This window comes from Thalia democratica, chromosome 1 (assembly GCF_965202585.1).
Source record: "Thalia democratica chromosome 1, ktThaDemo2.hap1.1, whole genome shotgun sequence".
Lineage (NCBI taxonomy): Eukaryota > Metazoa > Chordata > Thaliacea > Salpida > Salpidae > Thalia > Thalia democratica.
In genome coordinates this window covers 60916648-60933821 of record NC_139165.1, presented here as the reverse complement: position 1 = coordinate 60933821, position 17174 = coordinate 60916648, and the positions used below count along the sequence as shown (strand labels likewise).

Sequence of the window (17174 nt, the reverse complement as noted above, 5' to 3'; positions counted from 1 at the left end):
ATACTAACTAAGTATAACTTTTCAAACTGAATAAAATGCTATAATTCTTTAATAAGAAATTTCAAAACATTAGACCTACCCAAAACATTTTAAATTTAATATCAAAAATTTTGTAAACTGTTTGCTGTAATTAATTTCTTTTTTATTAGTTTATAGATTTAAGTAATAAAAAAATCATACTCTAACTCAGTTATATATAGTTAGAAGAAAAGGTTTAGCTGTATAAATATTTAATGAGTAAAATCTAACATGAATTTTCTTTTAATGTTCAAAATTTTTATAACTGTAAAAACTTTAGAAAATTAAACACGTCTATTTAACAAGTCTAGTTTAAGAATCTAAAATGAGTTAAATAAAAGAGTAATAAACTATTTTTCTATACACTTGTATATTTAACATAATAATATTTTTAAACTTTTTTAGAAACTAAAAAAAAATTAAGTGGACGTAATCAAAACCAAAACAGTCCAACAAAGTATGTTAAAAGTTTTTTTCAACTTTTTTGTCATAACTTTTATGCTGTTTAAGAAACTTCGTGCCCAAAATAGTAAGTTTATAAAAAAATGATTTCTTTTTCAAGAAAGTTTGTATGCTTTATATTTAGCAACATTAAAATATATGTGTTTTAATTGAAAGAAAATAGCTATTCTAAAGTTTAGTAAGTAATACTTTCTGATGATTTTTAGATACTGTACAAGTATGTCTATCTGTAGAAACAAAAAATAAAACATTTTTAAACTAAATACAATTGTTTCGGAAAAGTGTAGTTTGGCAGGTTCTCAAAATCGATAATCGTTTTGTATAATTTAAATACTTTTTCGCAATTTTGCTAAATGTTAACTATTAAAATTTAATCTATTACAGTTACAATTCTTTTTAATTTAAATAAAAACATCTTAAAAGATTTGTATTGCTTTTAAGGTATCATTTTTCATTTAGATAAATCTAAAACATTAAACAGTTTTTTTCATATAACCAACTGTTTGTTTACGTGTTTATTGATTCTAAAAGTAAACATATTTACAATGAGTTAATTATTACTTTAAAATCTAAAGTTATTCATTTTCTTTAAAGATATAAAATTTTTATAAAACTAATTAAATCTTTTAAAATACTTTTGTTTAAATCGATAAACAAATTTAAGCTCCATTAAGTTTATTTGAAGCGTGTTTATTTTTATAAAAAATTAGTACGTAAAATATTAGTTAGACTTTAAGGTCATAAAAAAAAATTCTTGATGGTTTTATTTAATCTTAATAAAAAATGTAATATGTACAAAGCATGAGGTATGGAATCGCTTTTTTTTGTTTAAATTGCATAAGAATTGTAACCTCAGTTATTGAAAACATTTTACTTTTATAGTATAAAACACGTAAATTTTTTTTGGAGTTTAAGGTCTTAGTAAAATATTTTTTAATCAAAATATATTTTATATATACAATACAAAAAAAATATCGTTAAATTTTCTTTTAATCACAGAAGAATTCAAAGCTGCATTAAGTCTATTTGAAATGTACTAGAGAATAAAAAAGTAAAAAAAAAAAATTGGACACTAAGGTCATAATTTTTATTGATATTTTTGTTTATTATAGATAAAAATGTGACATCTACAGAGCAAAAAAAGTTTAAGTCTTTTTAAATTTAAATTTATTAAGTATTTTTAAGTTTATGAGTTTTAAGCTTCTAAAATATATAAGTTATATTTTAACTTTTACAAAAATATTTATCTAAAATGTTAGCTGGAATTAAGGTCATAAAAAATATATTTAGATTATATTGTGTAACCTAAGCAAAAATTATTGTATCTACGAAGCAACACAAATTGTTTAAGATTCTTTTTGTTTTTGTTACATGAAAATTAATTGTAAATGTAACAGATTAGATTATGGGAAAAATTACGAAAAATAGTTCAAAGTATACGACCATGATATTTTGAATATCTGCAAAACTTTAACTTACTAATTGTTTCACCATCTATTTATACTGATTCTCACGCAATAAATACTTATAGTTAACTAAATTTTACAATTTAACATACTGCGATTGTCATTAGATACCACAGAAACTTAATGCAAGTTTTTAAGCACAAAGGTTTGTGTGCTTACGGGATTTGAAGGGATACTATGCTGTTGTATGCTAAGGTCTTAAAACTCTTAAACTGACCTGTATGCTAGTTACAAGTAGCTTAAAATTCTAAGTTTACAAGTAGTATGTGTCTTACTTACTAGTAATTTATAATCTTAGGTTATAAATAAATAAAACTTAGCATCGTTGTCATATACTTTATTAACAAAAACTATTAAAAATTCAAAGAAACTATTATAACTCACTGCAAAAGTAAAAAACTATATAAAAAATCAACGATAATAAAGATATAAGAAACAACTAACAGTTTTGACCGACTAATTGTTAATAAAAAGCTCACGGTGATTGTTTTTCTTAGAGTCGGTTCGTAAACGGAAATTGACAGGTCACTTGACGACGGGGATAAAATGTTGTTAACTTGACTTAAATAATTTTTAATAGAGCTATTTCGTAACGCGGTCAAAAAAGTAACCAATATAACAGCGGCTTTTATTAACTAGTACGCATTCAAATACAAACGCTGATATGTACGTTTTCAAAAGAATACTAAATCTTTTAAATGAAAACCTTTTTCTTTCAGAAACTTGTCTACAAAAACTAAAAAGAATGTCTATTTCTATAGTTATTTTTACTTCTTAATGAACTATTTTAAAACACGATAAAACAAAGTATGCCATATTGGTACTATTTTGATTTTCTTGAAAATCATTTTTAGTAGAGTTAGTTAGTAATGTAATTGAAAACAATAAACATAACAGCAGCATTTATTAACCAACACGCATTTGAAAGACAATGTTATTATGTACACTTTCAAAAGAATGCTAAATCATTTAAACACAAAGCTTTTTTTCAGCAACTTGTCTTCAAAAACTTCAAAAGAATGTCTATTTCTATAAATATTTTTAATTCTTAATGAATTTTTTATTTTAAACAATAAAATAATGTATGCCATATTGGTACTAGTTAGTTTTTTTTTCTTAAGTTGCAGCACACAAGTAAAGATTGTACATTAAACTATTTTACGAGTTTTTTTGACTATTATTAGTTAAGGTATGTAACTCTCTTTAACTAAATATTTTGATTGTGTAAACATTGTTATTTCCTTTTTTTTTTGTATAAAAATATTGTTTCGAATAATTTCTGTTTCAAATTTTTACAGGCAAAAAGTTACAAACCTTGTTACTGTTTGATTTTGTTAAGTTCGGCTTATAAAGTATGTAATTAACAATTATTAGTACAGAATATTTTTGTCGTAGTTTGTTTTACTGTTTTATAAAATAAACCAGCTCATCAGCTACTTTATAAATACAAAAAAACTTAAACAGATTTTAAAATTAAAGTTTATAAGCGACTACTACGTCATTTAATTAATTGGTTTAAAGACAGGTACACTAGGATGGTCCAAACCAGGGGTCGGTAGCCTTTTATAAGTAGAGGGATCATTTTTTCTAGATAAACATTATCACGGTTCGCATTTTATAGAAATAGTCTTCCTCTTGGGCTGCAGTTACTTATGATATTTGTAGTGATCAATAAAAATAAATTAAGTCCTTTACATAACACATATTTGTTAAGTTTTCGACAGAATATAGAATTTTTGTTTTTTAGGTAAAGTAACACTTATTAAACAGTTTACTATAATTTCTAACTTGTGGTCATTTCAAATTTTTATTTTATGATTTTTGCATTTTCAACTCTTACTATTCTAACTCGTTACGTTTATAACTTTATCTTTTTTTACTGAATTCTTTTATAACTTTATCTTCTCTGACTCGTTTCTAACTTGATTTTTTAGCCTAATGTACTTTTATTTTAACTTTTAATTTTTATTTTTTTACTAATAGATTAGAACGAAAAGATTCAAATTTTAATCTTTAGTTTGCAAAAAAAATGTTTTTAGTTAATTAAATTCTGAAAAGTTGTAACAAATATTTACGATTCTAATTGTTGCTCTTAAAATAAACCAAGAATATATAGTAGAAAGGAACTAAGTTGAAAAAGATCAAATTAGAAACGAATCGATTTAGAAGGGTAAAAGTTAGAAAATAGTTAGTTAAAACTAATTAAGTTAGAAAAGAAAAAAATTATAAAGAAACAGGTGAGAAATTTTCGGCTGTGGTATAAGACTGTATGTTTAGTAATACAATAAAACTTATCTATTTTAAAAGTATACTTTATTTAATTTTAAATGAACTGTTAGAATTTAAAAATTATTTTAGTAGTTGCAACCCCTTCATATGAAGAGTTAAAAGAAATACAGAGAAATGAGACTTTTACAAGTTATGACACAACAAAAAAGCCTGTTGACAAAAGTTAGTTAATTGTACGTGGCAGCTTTTCTTTAGTATAATATAGTTAATTCTCAATTTTTTTTTGATGAATAAAATTTTAACTATTGAATTCTATTAATTAGTAGTAACTAGTTTGTAAAAAGTTAAACTGTATTTTAAAATATACTTAACTTGTTACTAACTGTTTTTATTATTATAAAAAATGACTAAGTGTCTTAAAACATTATTTCTATTTCAAAGAGTTATTGTTATTAAAAAAGCTGGTAAAATTTGTAACCTTGCAGTAAATATAATTATAGAAAAACTAGTTATATTTTTAACAAAAAACGTTAGAGAGATAATTTGTTTTGCAAATACAAACAATTATAATTTGTTTTCAGTTACAATAGTTTCAATATGCATCACCTTTTCTTTTTTGGCGATTTTGATGGCAACTGTGTTTTACAAGTAAGTCTGTAATTCTATAAGTTATTTAAAATGGTAGTGTTTTAGACATATTGATTTCTAAGTATTTACTTATTCTGCTATTATTATAAATTTTGGTAATTCTTTAAATTATCATTCTTTGAAGCAAATACCTTGAATGAAAAAAACTACACTGAGTTATTATAAAGTTGCCCGAGATTACCAAAATTAGTTTAAAAAAATATGTCTCATGTACAAATTATATTTTAGTTAGACTTTTCTATACTTATATTTAATTCCGTAATGAGCATATATGCTTGCACACTCTATATTTATAAAACTCTATAAAGCATACTTGTAATTAAAAAAAAAAAAAAAAAATTAGGTTGTAAATGTTGTTCTCACTAAATAAGAGGTAGACCATTTTACTCTTTGACTTTATACAAAAGTATACGGTTTTAAAAACTGACGTTTAACAACTACAACCATTAATTAAAACAATACAAAAAGATACATTTACAACTAAACTTATAAAAAATAAACTAAATTAGAATATGATAAACTTATACAACACAAAAAATATAGTTAATTCATTTAACTTAACTATTTTTTTTTTATCCGGTGTCTAAAACTAGTGTGAACTAATTGTTTAGACATGATACAACACTTTTAGTAAAACACAAAAATAGAGCAACTAAATTTTTCAGTTTTTCAAACATGAAAAGTGTATTGGCGCTTATTTCACTAGTACTTTCGTTTTATGTAAAGAAACACTTTTCAGAGTAAACGTCTCTTAATCATAAAAATTAGTGTTATAGATTTATAAAGTTAATAGCAGTAACCATTTGATTATCACATAAGTTAAAAAGATTAAATTTTTAATAATAGCACAATAAATTTTGTATTAAACAGACCAAAATCAAATAGTTAAGACTAATTATAGGTCAATAAACTAACAAAATTTTAGACTGCAAAGTTAATCCATAAACTTTCTATGAAGTCGAGAATAGTTAATTCAGGTTGTTCAAAAAAATTACTCTTTAAGCTCTATTAGTTTCTTCTTTATCAAGACCAGCACGATGTTTAACTAACAGAATATAAATAAAGCAGATTCTTTGCCGTTATAAACATAACTGAAGTTTATTCAAAACCTTTTCCAATTGTTTCTTTTGTGGGCATTTCATTTTACACTAAAATTAGTTTTATTTGACCTACTATTTTATTGCATTAAAAAATAAACAGGCAAAAATTTAAATTACAATAAATTGTTTAAATGAAAATTCAGTTTAGTTGATAAAATACAGGAGTTTTTATATAACATTTTAAAGAGATACACAATGCAAATTTATAGCTTATTAGACGCCGTTTCGACTTTTCATCATTCATTTTCAATAAAAAAAAAACTGAGCAAAATAATTAAAAATTAGTGTTATACAACTAAATATACAAGAAAAATTAAGTAATAGGATATATATAAATAGTTATATATTAAAATTATAAATTACAGTAAAATTACAGGTTACATAAATATTTATATATTAAAAAAAAATATAAATAACTAGTAAAAAATTCTTAGTGTGTGGGTAATACCCGATTTAGTTAATTGTTGATTATAAAGTTTAATTAAAAAAGCTTCGCTGATCAGGGTCTCAAATTTATTTCCACATTCTTTTAAAATACCAAAGTTGTTAACAGTTATTCTTTCATTTTTACAAATATTACAATTACTAATGTGGTCAGATACGGCTGTTTTACCTTTTAAATGTTTTTGACTCTTTCTATTTGTGGTCTCGAAGTAAATCCAATATATTGGATGCTCTTATCCTTAGAGCACTTATATTCGCAGACCACGTTAGATTTCAATTCGTGAGATGTCTTGTCTTTTTTGCTGAAGTAATTACCTATTTTGCTTGTAGTAAAAAAGAACTTTTAAAAGAACTACTACAGTAATCTTATTCAGTAAATTATTGTTATCTTTTGAAATGCATCTATAGCTGACTTCTGAAAAACTTAGAGTTTAGATAATAATTCAAAAATTTCAGTAGCATTTAAACTTAAAAAAAAAGATTAAGATTTTTTTTTAAAGACAAATACTTTATTATTCTTTAAGGATGTGTAATACAACTTTTATTAATTTTCTGTACAATTAATTTCCTAACGTTATGAATCTTTAAAAAACTTGAGGATAAATTTTGCAGAGGTTTTGAAGGAGATGTTTTTATGGTTTTAAAATAATATACTTACTTTATCGTTTTTAACACATTGTCTAAAAAGTTGTCATATTGAGTAATGCGGTTCTAAAAAATAAATAAAAATAACTATTTTATTCTTTTTGTACAAATATTAAAGATATGAACAGTAATATACTTAGAATATTTGAACGGGACATACAAACTTTTTTTTTAGGATTTTTAAATGTAGTAATCAAGACAAGGGCTTTTTTTATTTCACTTGTTTTCAACAAACTGTAAAACAAAATAGTTTAAAAAGAATTAATAAAAGAAATTACATAATTTTTAAAGCTAATGATAATTTGTGTGTCTTTTTAATTTTTGTTATATAAATTTGAAAAAGTATAATTACATTTTTATAGTTTACGTTAAGAAGCACAAATAAAAAACTCTAAGCTCAAAATACTTTCTTTAGCTTTTTGTGAACTTAAATATATACTTTTAAATTTTAAGTAATGAAATTTTTAATTAATACGAAGCTTTCAAATTCAAAAGCTAAATTTGGTTACATTTTTATTTGTTAATAAACATAACAATCGTAAATTAACCAAATCATAAAATTAAAACTGCCTCAATACTATAAAATATTAAAAGAATTCTTATTAATTTATGAAACTTATGTATAAAAAAAAAATATGTTAAATACAATAGTTTTTAATGGTTTTTTCCAAAGAGGATGCAAACAAAATAATTTCGTTTCAATTCAATAACAAAAACTTTAATTGAATTTAGTATACAACAATGTTAGTATGTAATGAACATTTTTAACTCCATAAAACTGTGATATAAAAGTAGCATAAAGAAAACATCTATGTTTTAAAAATATAAAGTTAGTATAATAAACATAAAAACCGTACTACTTATTCATTATAACGGTTTTTACTTTCTCAGGCAATGGAAGAAAAATCAGTGCGGAGAGCAAATAGTTCTGTTTGAGAAAAGTCATGAAGCAAAAGTGTCAAGTAATTTAGAAACGGTTGGAGCTCTCAATCAATTTCGACATCAACTTGATTTTCCACAAATATCTCAAAAGTATACTGTTTTTTCAAAATATTATTAGTTTGTATTATGTATAAACGTAAGCGCTGAAAAAAAAAGTAAAAAATTACTAACTTTCTTTAATAACATAAGCTCTTAACTTATTTGAACTTTCAAACTGTAATTATTCTCTATAAAGGAACCTTGACTGACAAAACTCATGTTAATGTACGTTCAAATTAATACTTTTTGCGAAATATCGTTATTCTAGGTTCATACTAAAGTTGGACTATTTTAAGACCCTTAACAAGTAACTTTTTAGAACTTTAATAAATAAGATTATTTAACTATTATTTTTAGCTTTTTACATTTTTTACTAGTTCTAAAAACTTTTAAAGACACGCGCAGGAAAAGTCAAAGTTTAAAATTTTCTTTCCTAAAAACAAAATTATCAAAAGTTAATTTAATTTTTTCAATTAAGTTAATTCAACAAATTTCGGGTTTAAGAGCTTATAAGATAAATACATAATCAATAATAATTGATTTAATACAGTATATATTTGTTAATATCTTTAACTACCATTTATATAATTTCTAATATATTTAACTACCATTTCAAAACAACCTGAAATTATTATTGTACATGTACAAGTCACTAATTTTAAAATGTAGAACTTCATGCACATTTATGAGTTGTACCAGACGTTTCGTAAACAAAAAAAAATCTTTTTTAGATATAGAAAGACCTTTAAATGTATTCAAATACCATTTTATTGCAAGACACAAGACTTTTCCATTATAACTATTGTTTAAAATTTAAGGGCTTTCGGAATTCACAATCTCCCTTGTCAAAAATACTAAACACTCACAAATTAACTAAAAACAATATAAATATAGTGAAAAAAATACTTAGCAAAAAACAAAATTTATTAAAACCACAATTAATTAACAAAAATCAATTAATTTTTTAAACAAAAACCAATTAAAAAAAAAGATTATTTAAATATGTCGAAATTCATCTTGATCCTTTATCAGGACCAACCTGATTATCTAAATTTGGTTGAAGTTTTTTAAGTAGTAAAGCTTCTGTAGATAATAGATCATTTTAAGAACTGCAAAACTTTTAACGATTTCAAAACATTTATAAATGTTGTCACAATTTGTACAAAATGCACAACTCTCGATATGTTTAAATACCGCACTATTATTTGGAGTCACATGCTCTCTAATTCGTACGAAAACTTCAACTAAATTTGAATAATCTGCTTGGTCGTGATTAAGGATCAAGATGACTATCAACATATTTAAATAATCCGTTTTGTTTCAGTTTGTTTTTTGTTTAAAAAATCTATTTTTGTTAATTACTTGTCGTTTTGATTAACTTTGTTTTTTACTAAGTATTTTGTTTCACTCTATTTATATTGTTTTTAGCTAATTTGTCAGTGTTCAGTATTTACTTTTTTAGGGTTTACCGCACCCTAAGAAATTAAAGTTAAATTTAGCGTACAAGACGTTGGTTGTCAACTATGAAATTTAACGCATAGATTTGGATCGAGAAGTATTGAAAAATAAATAAAAAAAAAGTTTATTTGGGTTTGTTTTACCCTATGAAACTTTTAGAATAAGAAAGGGTACAAGACGTTAACCGTTAATGATGAAAAAACAGCACATAGATTCAAATTTTAACAGGAGTTTTGAAAATCGAAACGTTTCACTAGAAAATATTTTTTAATAGTTTCTTTGTTGTTATATATAAGTTTTTATAAAGAAGTTTAATATGAAAAACTTAGGTATAGTTTATAAGCATTTGTTTTATTTTGGTAAAATAGAATAAAACATAAATATATGCTCTTTAAGTATTTAAAATTATTTTTATGTTAAGTTCTTTGTACGTGAAAACCTAATTATATATAACTATAATAAGCTAGTTATTGAAAAAACAGCTTTAATCTTTTTTACAGGTAAAATATATGTTTTCGTTCTTCAACTCTTTGTTTTTTTATGTAACTAAAATTTTTAAAATTAAACTTAAGAATACAATGTCTATTTTTTCTAATATTTTAGAATACAATTTTTAATAAAAATAAAAACTTTTGTATCTTTTTAAAAACTAGTTTCGCTGAAAATATTCAGATTTATTTTTAAATATTTAAGTTAATTAACATTACTAAGTATGTTAATCTTTTTTATTGCATATCACTTTTATTTTACAATTTCATCCTAAATGCTTATAAGTTTTGTTTGATAAAGGCAACATTTTTCAGCGTACATATAAAAAAAAAGAATTTCATGAAAAATATACATCTTAAGCATAACTAACTTATTTTCACAATAAAGTTATTAGTTTTTTGCACTTATTCTAAAGTGAAAAATTTGATAAGTGTACTCAAATGGCGATACATGAAGAGTCATGAGGGGTTTGGAGCAACATATACGGCCTTGTATACAGTTATCTCTCATAATAAAGCACTTCGTTTTTTTTTTTTGAAGTTGTAATATAACATATACTTTGTTATAAAATGCAAAAATTGCCAAGTTAGTTTGAATTGCTCTGAATTCCCTAAGACATGATCATGCGTCCGTACCTGATGTGTTTTTTTTTTGCAGCTTCGTAAAATTTTTGATTTGAGCTATCTATTTCCCTGCTGACGACAATAAAAACAACTTTCCGATGCTTTTAAAGACTTGTTAAATACTTTTATAAAATTGTTATGAAATAAACTAAAACATTACATATATGTTATTTTCAAGCTTAAAGTTTACCTAAATAACCCAAATTATTATTTCAGTAGTTCGTGGAATTCTTGCAAATTAAAATATCCGAGCTACGGAATAGTTGGTCCTAATGATGTCTTTGTTGAAAAGGTAAATATATATATAGTTCAAAGTAAACCAGGGTCGGTTTAAATCTTTAAATTGTAGAACTATAAGACCTATGTTTAAAAATGATAACTACCAGCATATGGGAAATATCTAAAAGATTAAACTTTAATAGAAAATATTAATTTTAATATATATGTTTATGAAAACATAGTGAAAACTATGATAACTCTTTAAGACGAGAATACGGGAACGGATCAAATATGCACGAAGACACTTTTGCACGAAGGGAAATTTTTGCACGAAGACACTTTTGCACGAGGGATTAATTTTGCACAAAGAGTCAATTTTTCAGGAAGACTTTTTTGCACGGGTTAAAAAATATATTTAATTTTTTATACTTTCACTATCAACCCTTACCCTCGGTCGGTAATTTTATTTTATTTTTTGGTTTTTTAGTATTTTGTATTTATGGATTTTTTTTTTCGTGTTTTTATTTGATTAATAATTTTTAATTTATTGTTTTTTTTTGATTAATACTTTTTATTAGGTTGAACTTTTTTTTTCTATCACTGTTATCCCTAACCCTTGGTCGGTAAATGTTTTCTTTTTTTTTTGCATATTTTTTCGTTATTTACTTTTACTATCACTGTTAGCCCTAACCCATACCCTCGGTTAGTAACTTTATTTTTTGTTAAAATATCTATTCATATTTTTTCTTGTTTTGCTTAACTTTTTTTAATATTTTCAATTGTTACTCTCGTCTAGAAATGACCCTTCGTGCCAAAGTGTCTTCGTAAAAAGTTGTTATTGTGCAAATGTGTCTCTTTGACCTGTTCCCCTTTAATACAAGTAAAAAAAGGTAGTTTTACTTTGTCAACTATGTAACGTGAAGAAAACTGTTTCGTTTTTGTTAAATCGTGTCACTCAGTTGCATTTGACAAAACTTGCCGAATTTAATCTACGATCGTTTAAAGATTTTTATCGTGAAGCTACCGTTTGCTAGTATGATCAATGACGTCAGACTTGTCTAATTGTTGATCTCTAATTTTTGGGCAACGTTTAATACATTGTACACTTGCAAAATAAAACTTTATTTGTTGTTTCACAGCAGTTAGGCAATGCTGACGTCACTGATCATACAAGTAGACGGTAGCTTCGTTTTAAAATATTTCAAACCGATTTAAGGTTGACCAATGTAGGTTTTTTGAGTTACGACTGTTAGCATAATTTCAATAAAAACGAAACCCGAGATTCAGTACATCGAAAGCTTGTGGTTTGATGTTCCAAGTGAAATGGTTAAAACTTTATGCTAATTTTATCTTGGCTCATGGCACATGAAATTCCAGGCTTTAGCTCTTATTACTTTAGCCAATGTTTTATTTGCTTCATATTTGAAAATAAAATTGATATAATGGGGATATGTCAAATATGCACGAAAAAATTTTTGCACGAAGAGTCACTTTCGCACAATAGATAATTTTTGCACAGAGGAAAAAAAATAATAAAAAATTACAAATTAACTAAAAAAATAAAACAGAAAAAAAATACCGACCGAAGATTAGGGTTAGGAGTAACAGTTATAGTAAAAATAAAAAATAAATGAAATAAACATATCCAATAGAAATAAATTTAAAAAAATTAATAAATTAAAATTAAGTAACAGTGATAGTGAAAATTAAAAAATTTATAAAAAAGAAAAAAAATAATAAAAATAAAATAGAAAAAGTTTCAACCGGTGCAAAAATGTCTTTCTGTAAAAACCACCCTTCATGCAAAATTTGCGCCGTACAAAAAAAGTATCCGTTTGTACATATTTGACACCTACCCTGATACAATACGTACAAAATTAAAGTATAACAATATTATTTTACCTGTAACATTTTTCTGCATTGTAAAAAGACTACCATGTAGGAAAATAATATTCTTAACATTTAGATACTATAAAAAAAAACACGGTATACTTACAGTTCCCACCGCACAATTCCTACCCAATATTTTCTTTTTTTTTGTGGTTTTTTATTTATATACATTTTTATTTTATTTTTACTACCACTGTTACCCGTAAGTCTTACCCTTGGTCTGTAAGCAGTTCTTGGTTTTTATCTTGTGGGAATTTTGCACGGGTGGGAATTAATCGCGGGTTAGAACTGAGCGGTACTCAAAAAAACAGAACTAAAGTATAAACTAAAACAGTTATTAGAAGCAAAATATTTAAAAGGTTTTAATTGTTTTTGTCGATAATTGGATTACAGTTATTTTTTACTTGTTTGTGCTTAGAACAAGTGTTTATCAATTTCAAGTTTTGTATTTTTATAACTTACCAAAAATTTTTTACAAGCTATTTAAAAAAATTGTTTTTATACAATATTATGTTACTATGTTATACGTATAACGTTTAAAAAAACAATAAATAGAGATCTTTATCTCAGTTAATCTGTAAACAAAATTTTGCTCAATGAGCTCATCAATGCTTAAATTAAATTATTGATAAGCTTATTAAGCAAAACTTTGTTTGTTGATTAAAAAATAACTAATTTTGTTATGTTATTATGTTAGCTAACATAATACTGACACATAAAATTAAAATTATTAAAACTACTACTAGTCGATTTTTTAACAAAGAAAAGTTTTGTTACGAAATTTTATCATAGTATTCGATTGTCATAAACGTTTTTAGGCTAATTGTGTTTTACATTTTAAAAGTTTTAAAAACAAAATTTTAAAAAGTACTAGAATGAATACAGAAAATTCATGAATTAAGGCTGTTATAAAAGTTTAAAACGTCTAAAAATTATACGCTAAGTTAGAAATAAAACATTTATGTTAGCAGTTTTCTTTTAAGAAAGAAGTAATTCAAAATGAAAAAAACGACTACTTTGAAAATAGCAAAAGAAAAGTGCAAAACAGAAGGTAGTGTTTGTTATGCTTTTTTATTTAATTTCAAAATTAAGCTAAAACTTTGGTTTTAATTTGAAGAACAAAAAAATTATCCGAACTCTATAAAATATTGATGGTTTTTACTTGTTTAGCATAGGTTCAAATTAAATACTAAAAGTTTTTTAACGTACTGTACAAGCTAAGAAAGGTTTAATTTAAAAATTCCTTTGATGCACTTTAAAAAAATAATAAAATTAATAATAAAAACTTGGATAAGTCTTTAAGCTTTTTGGTATTCTAAAAATTGTAGAAGTTAAAGTTTAAACGTATATTTAAAAACAAAGTTATGTTTGTAAATCATTGATCTTAAGTTTTACCAAACGACTGTTGTTTGAACTTTATATTAAAAGTCTGCTGATATTTTATGTTAGTTTTTATTTTTTTAACTAAAATATTTTTTAAAACATATTAAGTTTACTAAAAAAATACTATTTGTTAAAATCAATAAATAATATTTAAAAAACTATGTGTTCTTAAAGCTGTTTTTTTTTAACATGATTTCAACTTTATTTTTATTTGAAAATTAATTGACAGAAACATTTCAAATTACAGCTTAAAAAACAAAGAATACGCTATTGACAAAACTGACAGCGAATTTCCTGTAGCATCGAGTTTTACAAAAAACAGTAGTAAGCTTCAACATAATTTACAATTCCAGGACGAGGAAAATTCAGAAGGAGAGTTTACTGTTTATGAATGTTCTGGCTTTGCTAGTGTACGTTTCACCTTGTTTTTAATTATAGATAGAATTTATTGAACGATAAAAAACGCTCAAAATCGAAACGCTTACGGTTATCGAGTCGCACTTAACGGATACCTTTTAATGTTTTGTCCAGGACAAAAACTAATTCGTATTCTAAACGAAATGTTTCAACACCTCACTGTGAACAAATACATAAAATTAACACTTACTATTAAAATAGTTTATCTTTAGAAAAACCTTTATTAAATATTTTTGTACTATACAAAACATAAAGAAATTAAAAACTATAAAAACATATTGAAACATATAAAAACAAATTTTAGATGACGAACGAGCCTCTTGAAATCAAAAATCCATTCTTTCAAGGTAGTAGAGGAAGTGTGGACACGTACACATCTTCAAACAGTGACGTAACATCTCCAACAACCCCAAACAACAAAATTTATTTTGATTCACTTTATTGCGAAAAATTATTTGATTAGAGCTATGATTTTGTAGAAAAAGTTTTTATAAATAAAAACTAAACAACTTTATCTTAAGTTTTGCTTTATTCAAAAAACTGCTTGATGAAAATTTGTACAAAATTAGGAGATTAAAGCTAAAAATTAGTTATATGTATATTTTGGAGACGGGTCAAATATGCACGAAAACAATTTTGCACAAAGGGTATTTTTGCATGAAGAGTTACTATTGCAATAAATAAAAAAAAAGTTATCGAGGGTAAGGGTTAAGGAGTAAAAGTGATAATAAAAAATAAAAAGTAAAAATAAAATTTTAATAAATAATAAAAGAAAGAAAATAATGATACCGACCAAGTATAAGGGTAAGGGGTAACATTAGTAGTTAAAAACAAATTAATAAAAAAAGAAGAAGAAAAAAAATGTTACCGACTAAGGGTAAAGGTTAGGGGAAACAGAGATTGTAAAAAAAAATAATAATAAAAAAAATCAACCCGTGCAAAAGTGACCCTTTGCGCCAAAGTATCTTCGTGAAAAGTAACCCTTCATGCAAAAATGTCCCTCCGTGCATATTTAACACCTACCCGTATTTTTACGGACTCCGTTAAATTGTGGTAATAGTATGGCATTGCTTCTTTCATTGGTTTTTATAATATTGATATTTCTTTTAGAAAAAAAGAAGCTTTTTTTTCATTTAATTTAAAGTTCTGTGAAACTGATTTCTTAGATATTTAATAAAGATATTTTTTAAATTAAAGTGAAGGTTTAAGAAACTAAAAAAGAAAAACATGTAAAAGTTAAATATTTTGTAATAGTCTTAATTACTATTTTTACATATTTATTTTTGCTCATTTTTAATGCTTCTATTTAAACTTGATTTTTTTTTTTAAATAAAAAATGTTATCCTTTCAAAATAATGATATAAGCTAAATAAAGTATGTTTAATTAAGTATAATTATCCCTAGTTTTCTGACTTTTGTAATATTTAAAACTGTAATGATATTAACATTTAATTTTCTTATTTTAAAGCGTGTGAATAAATACGGAATTTTCTGTAACAATAATATTAATGATATGCTTTCTCAAAACAATTATACCAATTCCCAAAACAACTCAAGGGAGTTAATTTCATTTCGACGCGTATATATCGGCGTTTTGTCTTTCAAATACGCGTTAAAGTTAGTTGCAAAGTTATTACGCGGTACGATCAAGTAACGTTTTACTTCAATTATTGAGAATCAAGAAAACGTCTACATAGCGGAGTTGATGTTAGTATTTATGTAACTTTACGATTGTTGATACTTTTTATAGATTTTATTTGTGTCGTGATTTAATAGTTTCTTTCTTCAGAACTAAGAATTATTATAGAAAATAAAGTAAATTGCATTTATTCAAAGTGTGTTTTATTCATAACTTAGGAAATAGTTTTGTAACTTATACTGTTAGTATATTATTTACTTCTCGTAAGTATAGCAGTTAGTAAGTTACTGGAGACCACGTAGTTAAGACAAAAACATAAAAACCATTAAAATAACCCATTTGGTTAAAGTGGAAACCACGCAGTGTCTTTTAAGAACCTTGAATCTTCTGGTTACAAATCTTTAAGCAGTCAACAGAATAAATGCACACAAACAACAATGACGATATCAATCTTAATAATTCTCATCAAGCAGAGATGATGAATGATAATGCTGAATTTTATCCGTCAAACAGCATTCAACAACAATTTAGAAAATCAAGCGAAGTTAAGCAGCTAACAAATGAAGAAGAGTTAAGAGTTTTGCAAATGCAAATAAAAAAATTAAATAATAGATTAAAGCAGTCTAGATCACCACATTACGAACGTGCGATGCTAGAAAAACGCGAACCTTTTTACGATGATTACGAAAAAAGTAATCAAAATAATTTAAACATTTTTAGCGACACATTTAAGGCGCAAAGACTAAGTAAAAAGTTTAAAAGGTTAGACTTTGTAAGAAAACCTCGTGATATTATTAGTTTTTTCGAGGAGGAAATGTTAAATGAAAATATTTCTAGTAATACATAAAAGTATAAATTTTTAACTGGGTTTTGGCCGAGAGAAGAGTTGTCAGACTATTATAAAATGACAGAACGAGGTGAAAGAAATTACAGTTCTTTAAGAAACTTTTTTATTAATAGGGACAATCAGTTAGATGAAATTTTAGATAAAATTCCAATTTGGAATGAGTGTACAAACTTTAATAAAATATTTGCTACAGCCGTAAGTTGGGCCAAATGTCGA

General features: G+C 24.6%; 1 protein-coding gene across 6 annotated transcripts; it reads left to right on the top strand.

The window, feature by feature from the left end:
• The first annotated feature begins 421 nt into the window (after positions 1-421).
• LOC145828438 (uncharacterized) lies at positions 422-16166 on the top strand. 6 transcript variants are annotated; one of them, XM_082936861.1, is made up of 8 exons: positions 422-547; positions 4305-4397; positions 4757-4823; positions 7904-8044; positions 10783-10855; positions 13656-13723; positions 14303-14465; positions 14777-16166. In XM_082936861.1, exons 1-8 carry the CDS (start codon positions 478-480, stop codon positions 14933-14935), a joined length of 834 nt encoding a protein of 277 aa, XP_082792987.1. In that variant the 5' UTR covers positions 422-477; the 3' UTR covers positions 14936-16166. The 6 variants fall into 6 exon arrangements, with proteins under 6 accessions (XP_082792987.1, XP_082810620.1, XP_082808904.1 ...); XM_082954494.1 differs by having other exon boundaries at positions 13644-13723; XM_082952778.1 differs by having other exon boundaries at positions 13641-13723.
• Positions 16167-17174: the final 1008 nt, after the last annotated feature.

Bases quoted from the DNA above. Each gene is read 5' to 3' on its own strand.
- LOC145828438 (XM_082939330.1), top strand. From the start codon at position 478: ATGTTAAAAGTTTTTTTCAACTTTTTTGTCATAACTTTTATGCTGTTT. The intron at 8,045-10,779 runs GTATACTGTTTT...TTATTATTTCAG, and splicing joins TTTCCACAAATATCTCAAAA to TAGTTCGTGGAATTCTTGCA. The intron at 10,856-13,640 runs GTAAATATATAT...CATTTATGTTAG, and splicing joins ATGATGTCTTTGTTGAAAAG to CAGTTTTCTTTTAAGAAAGA.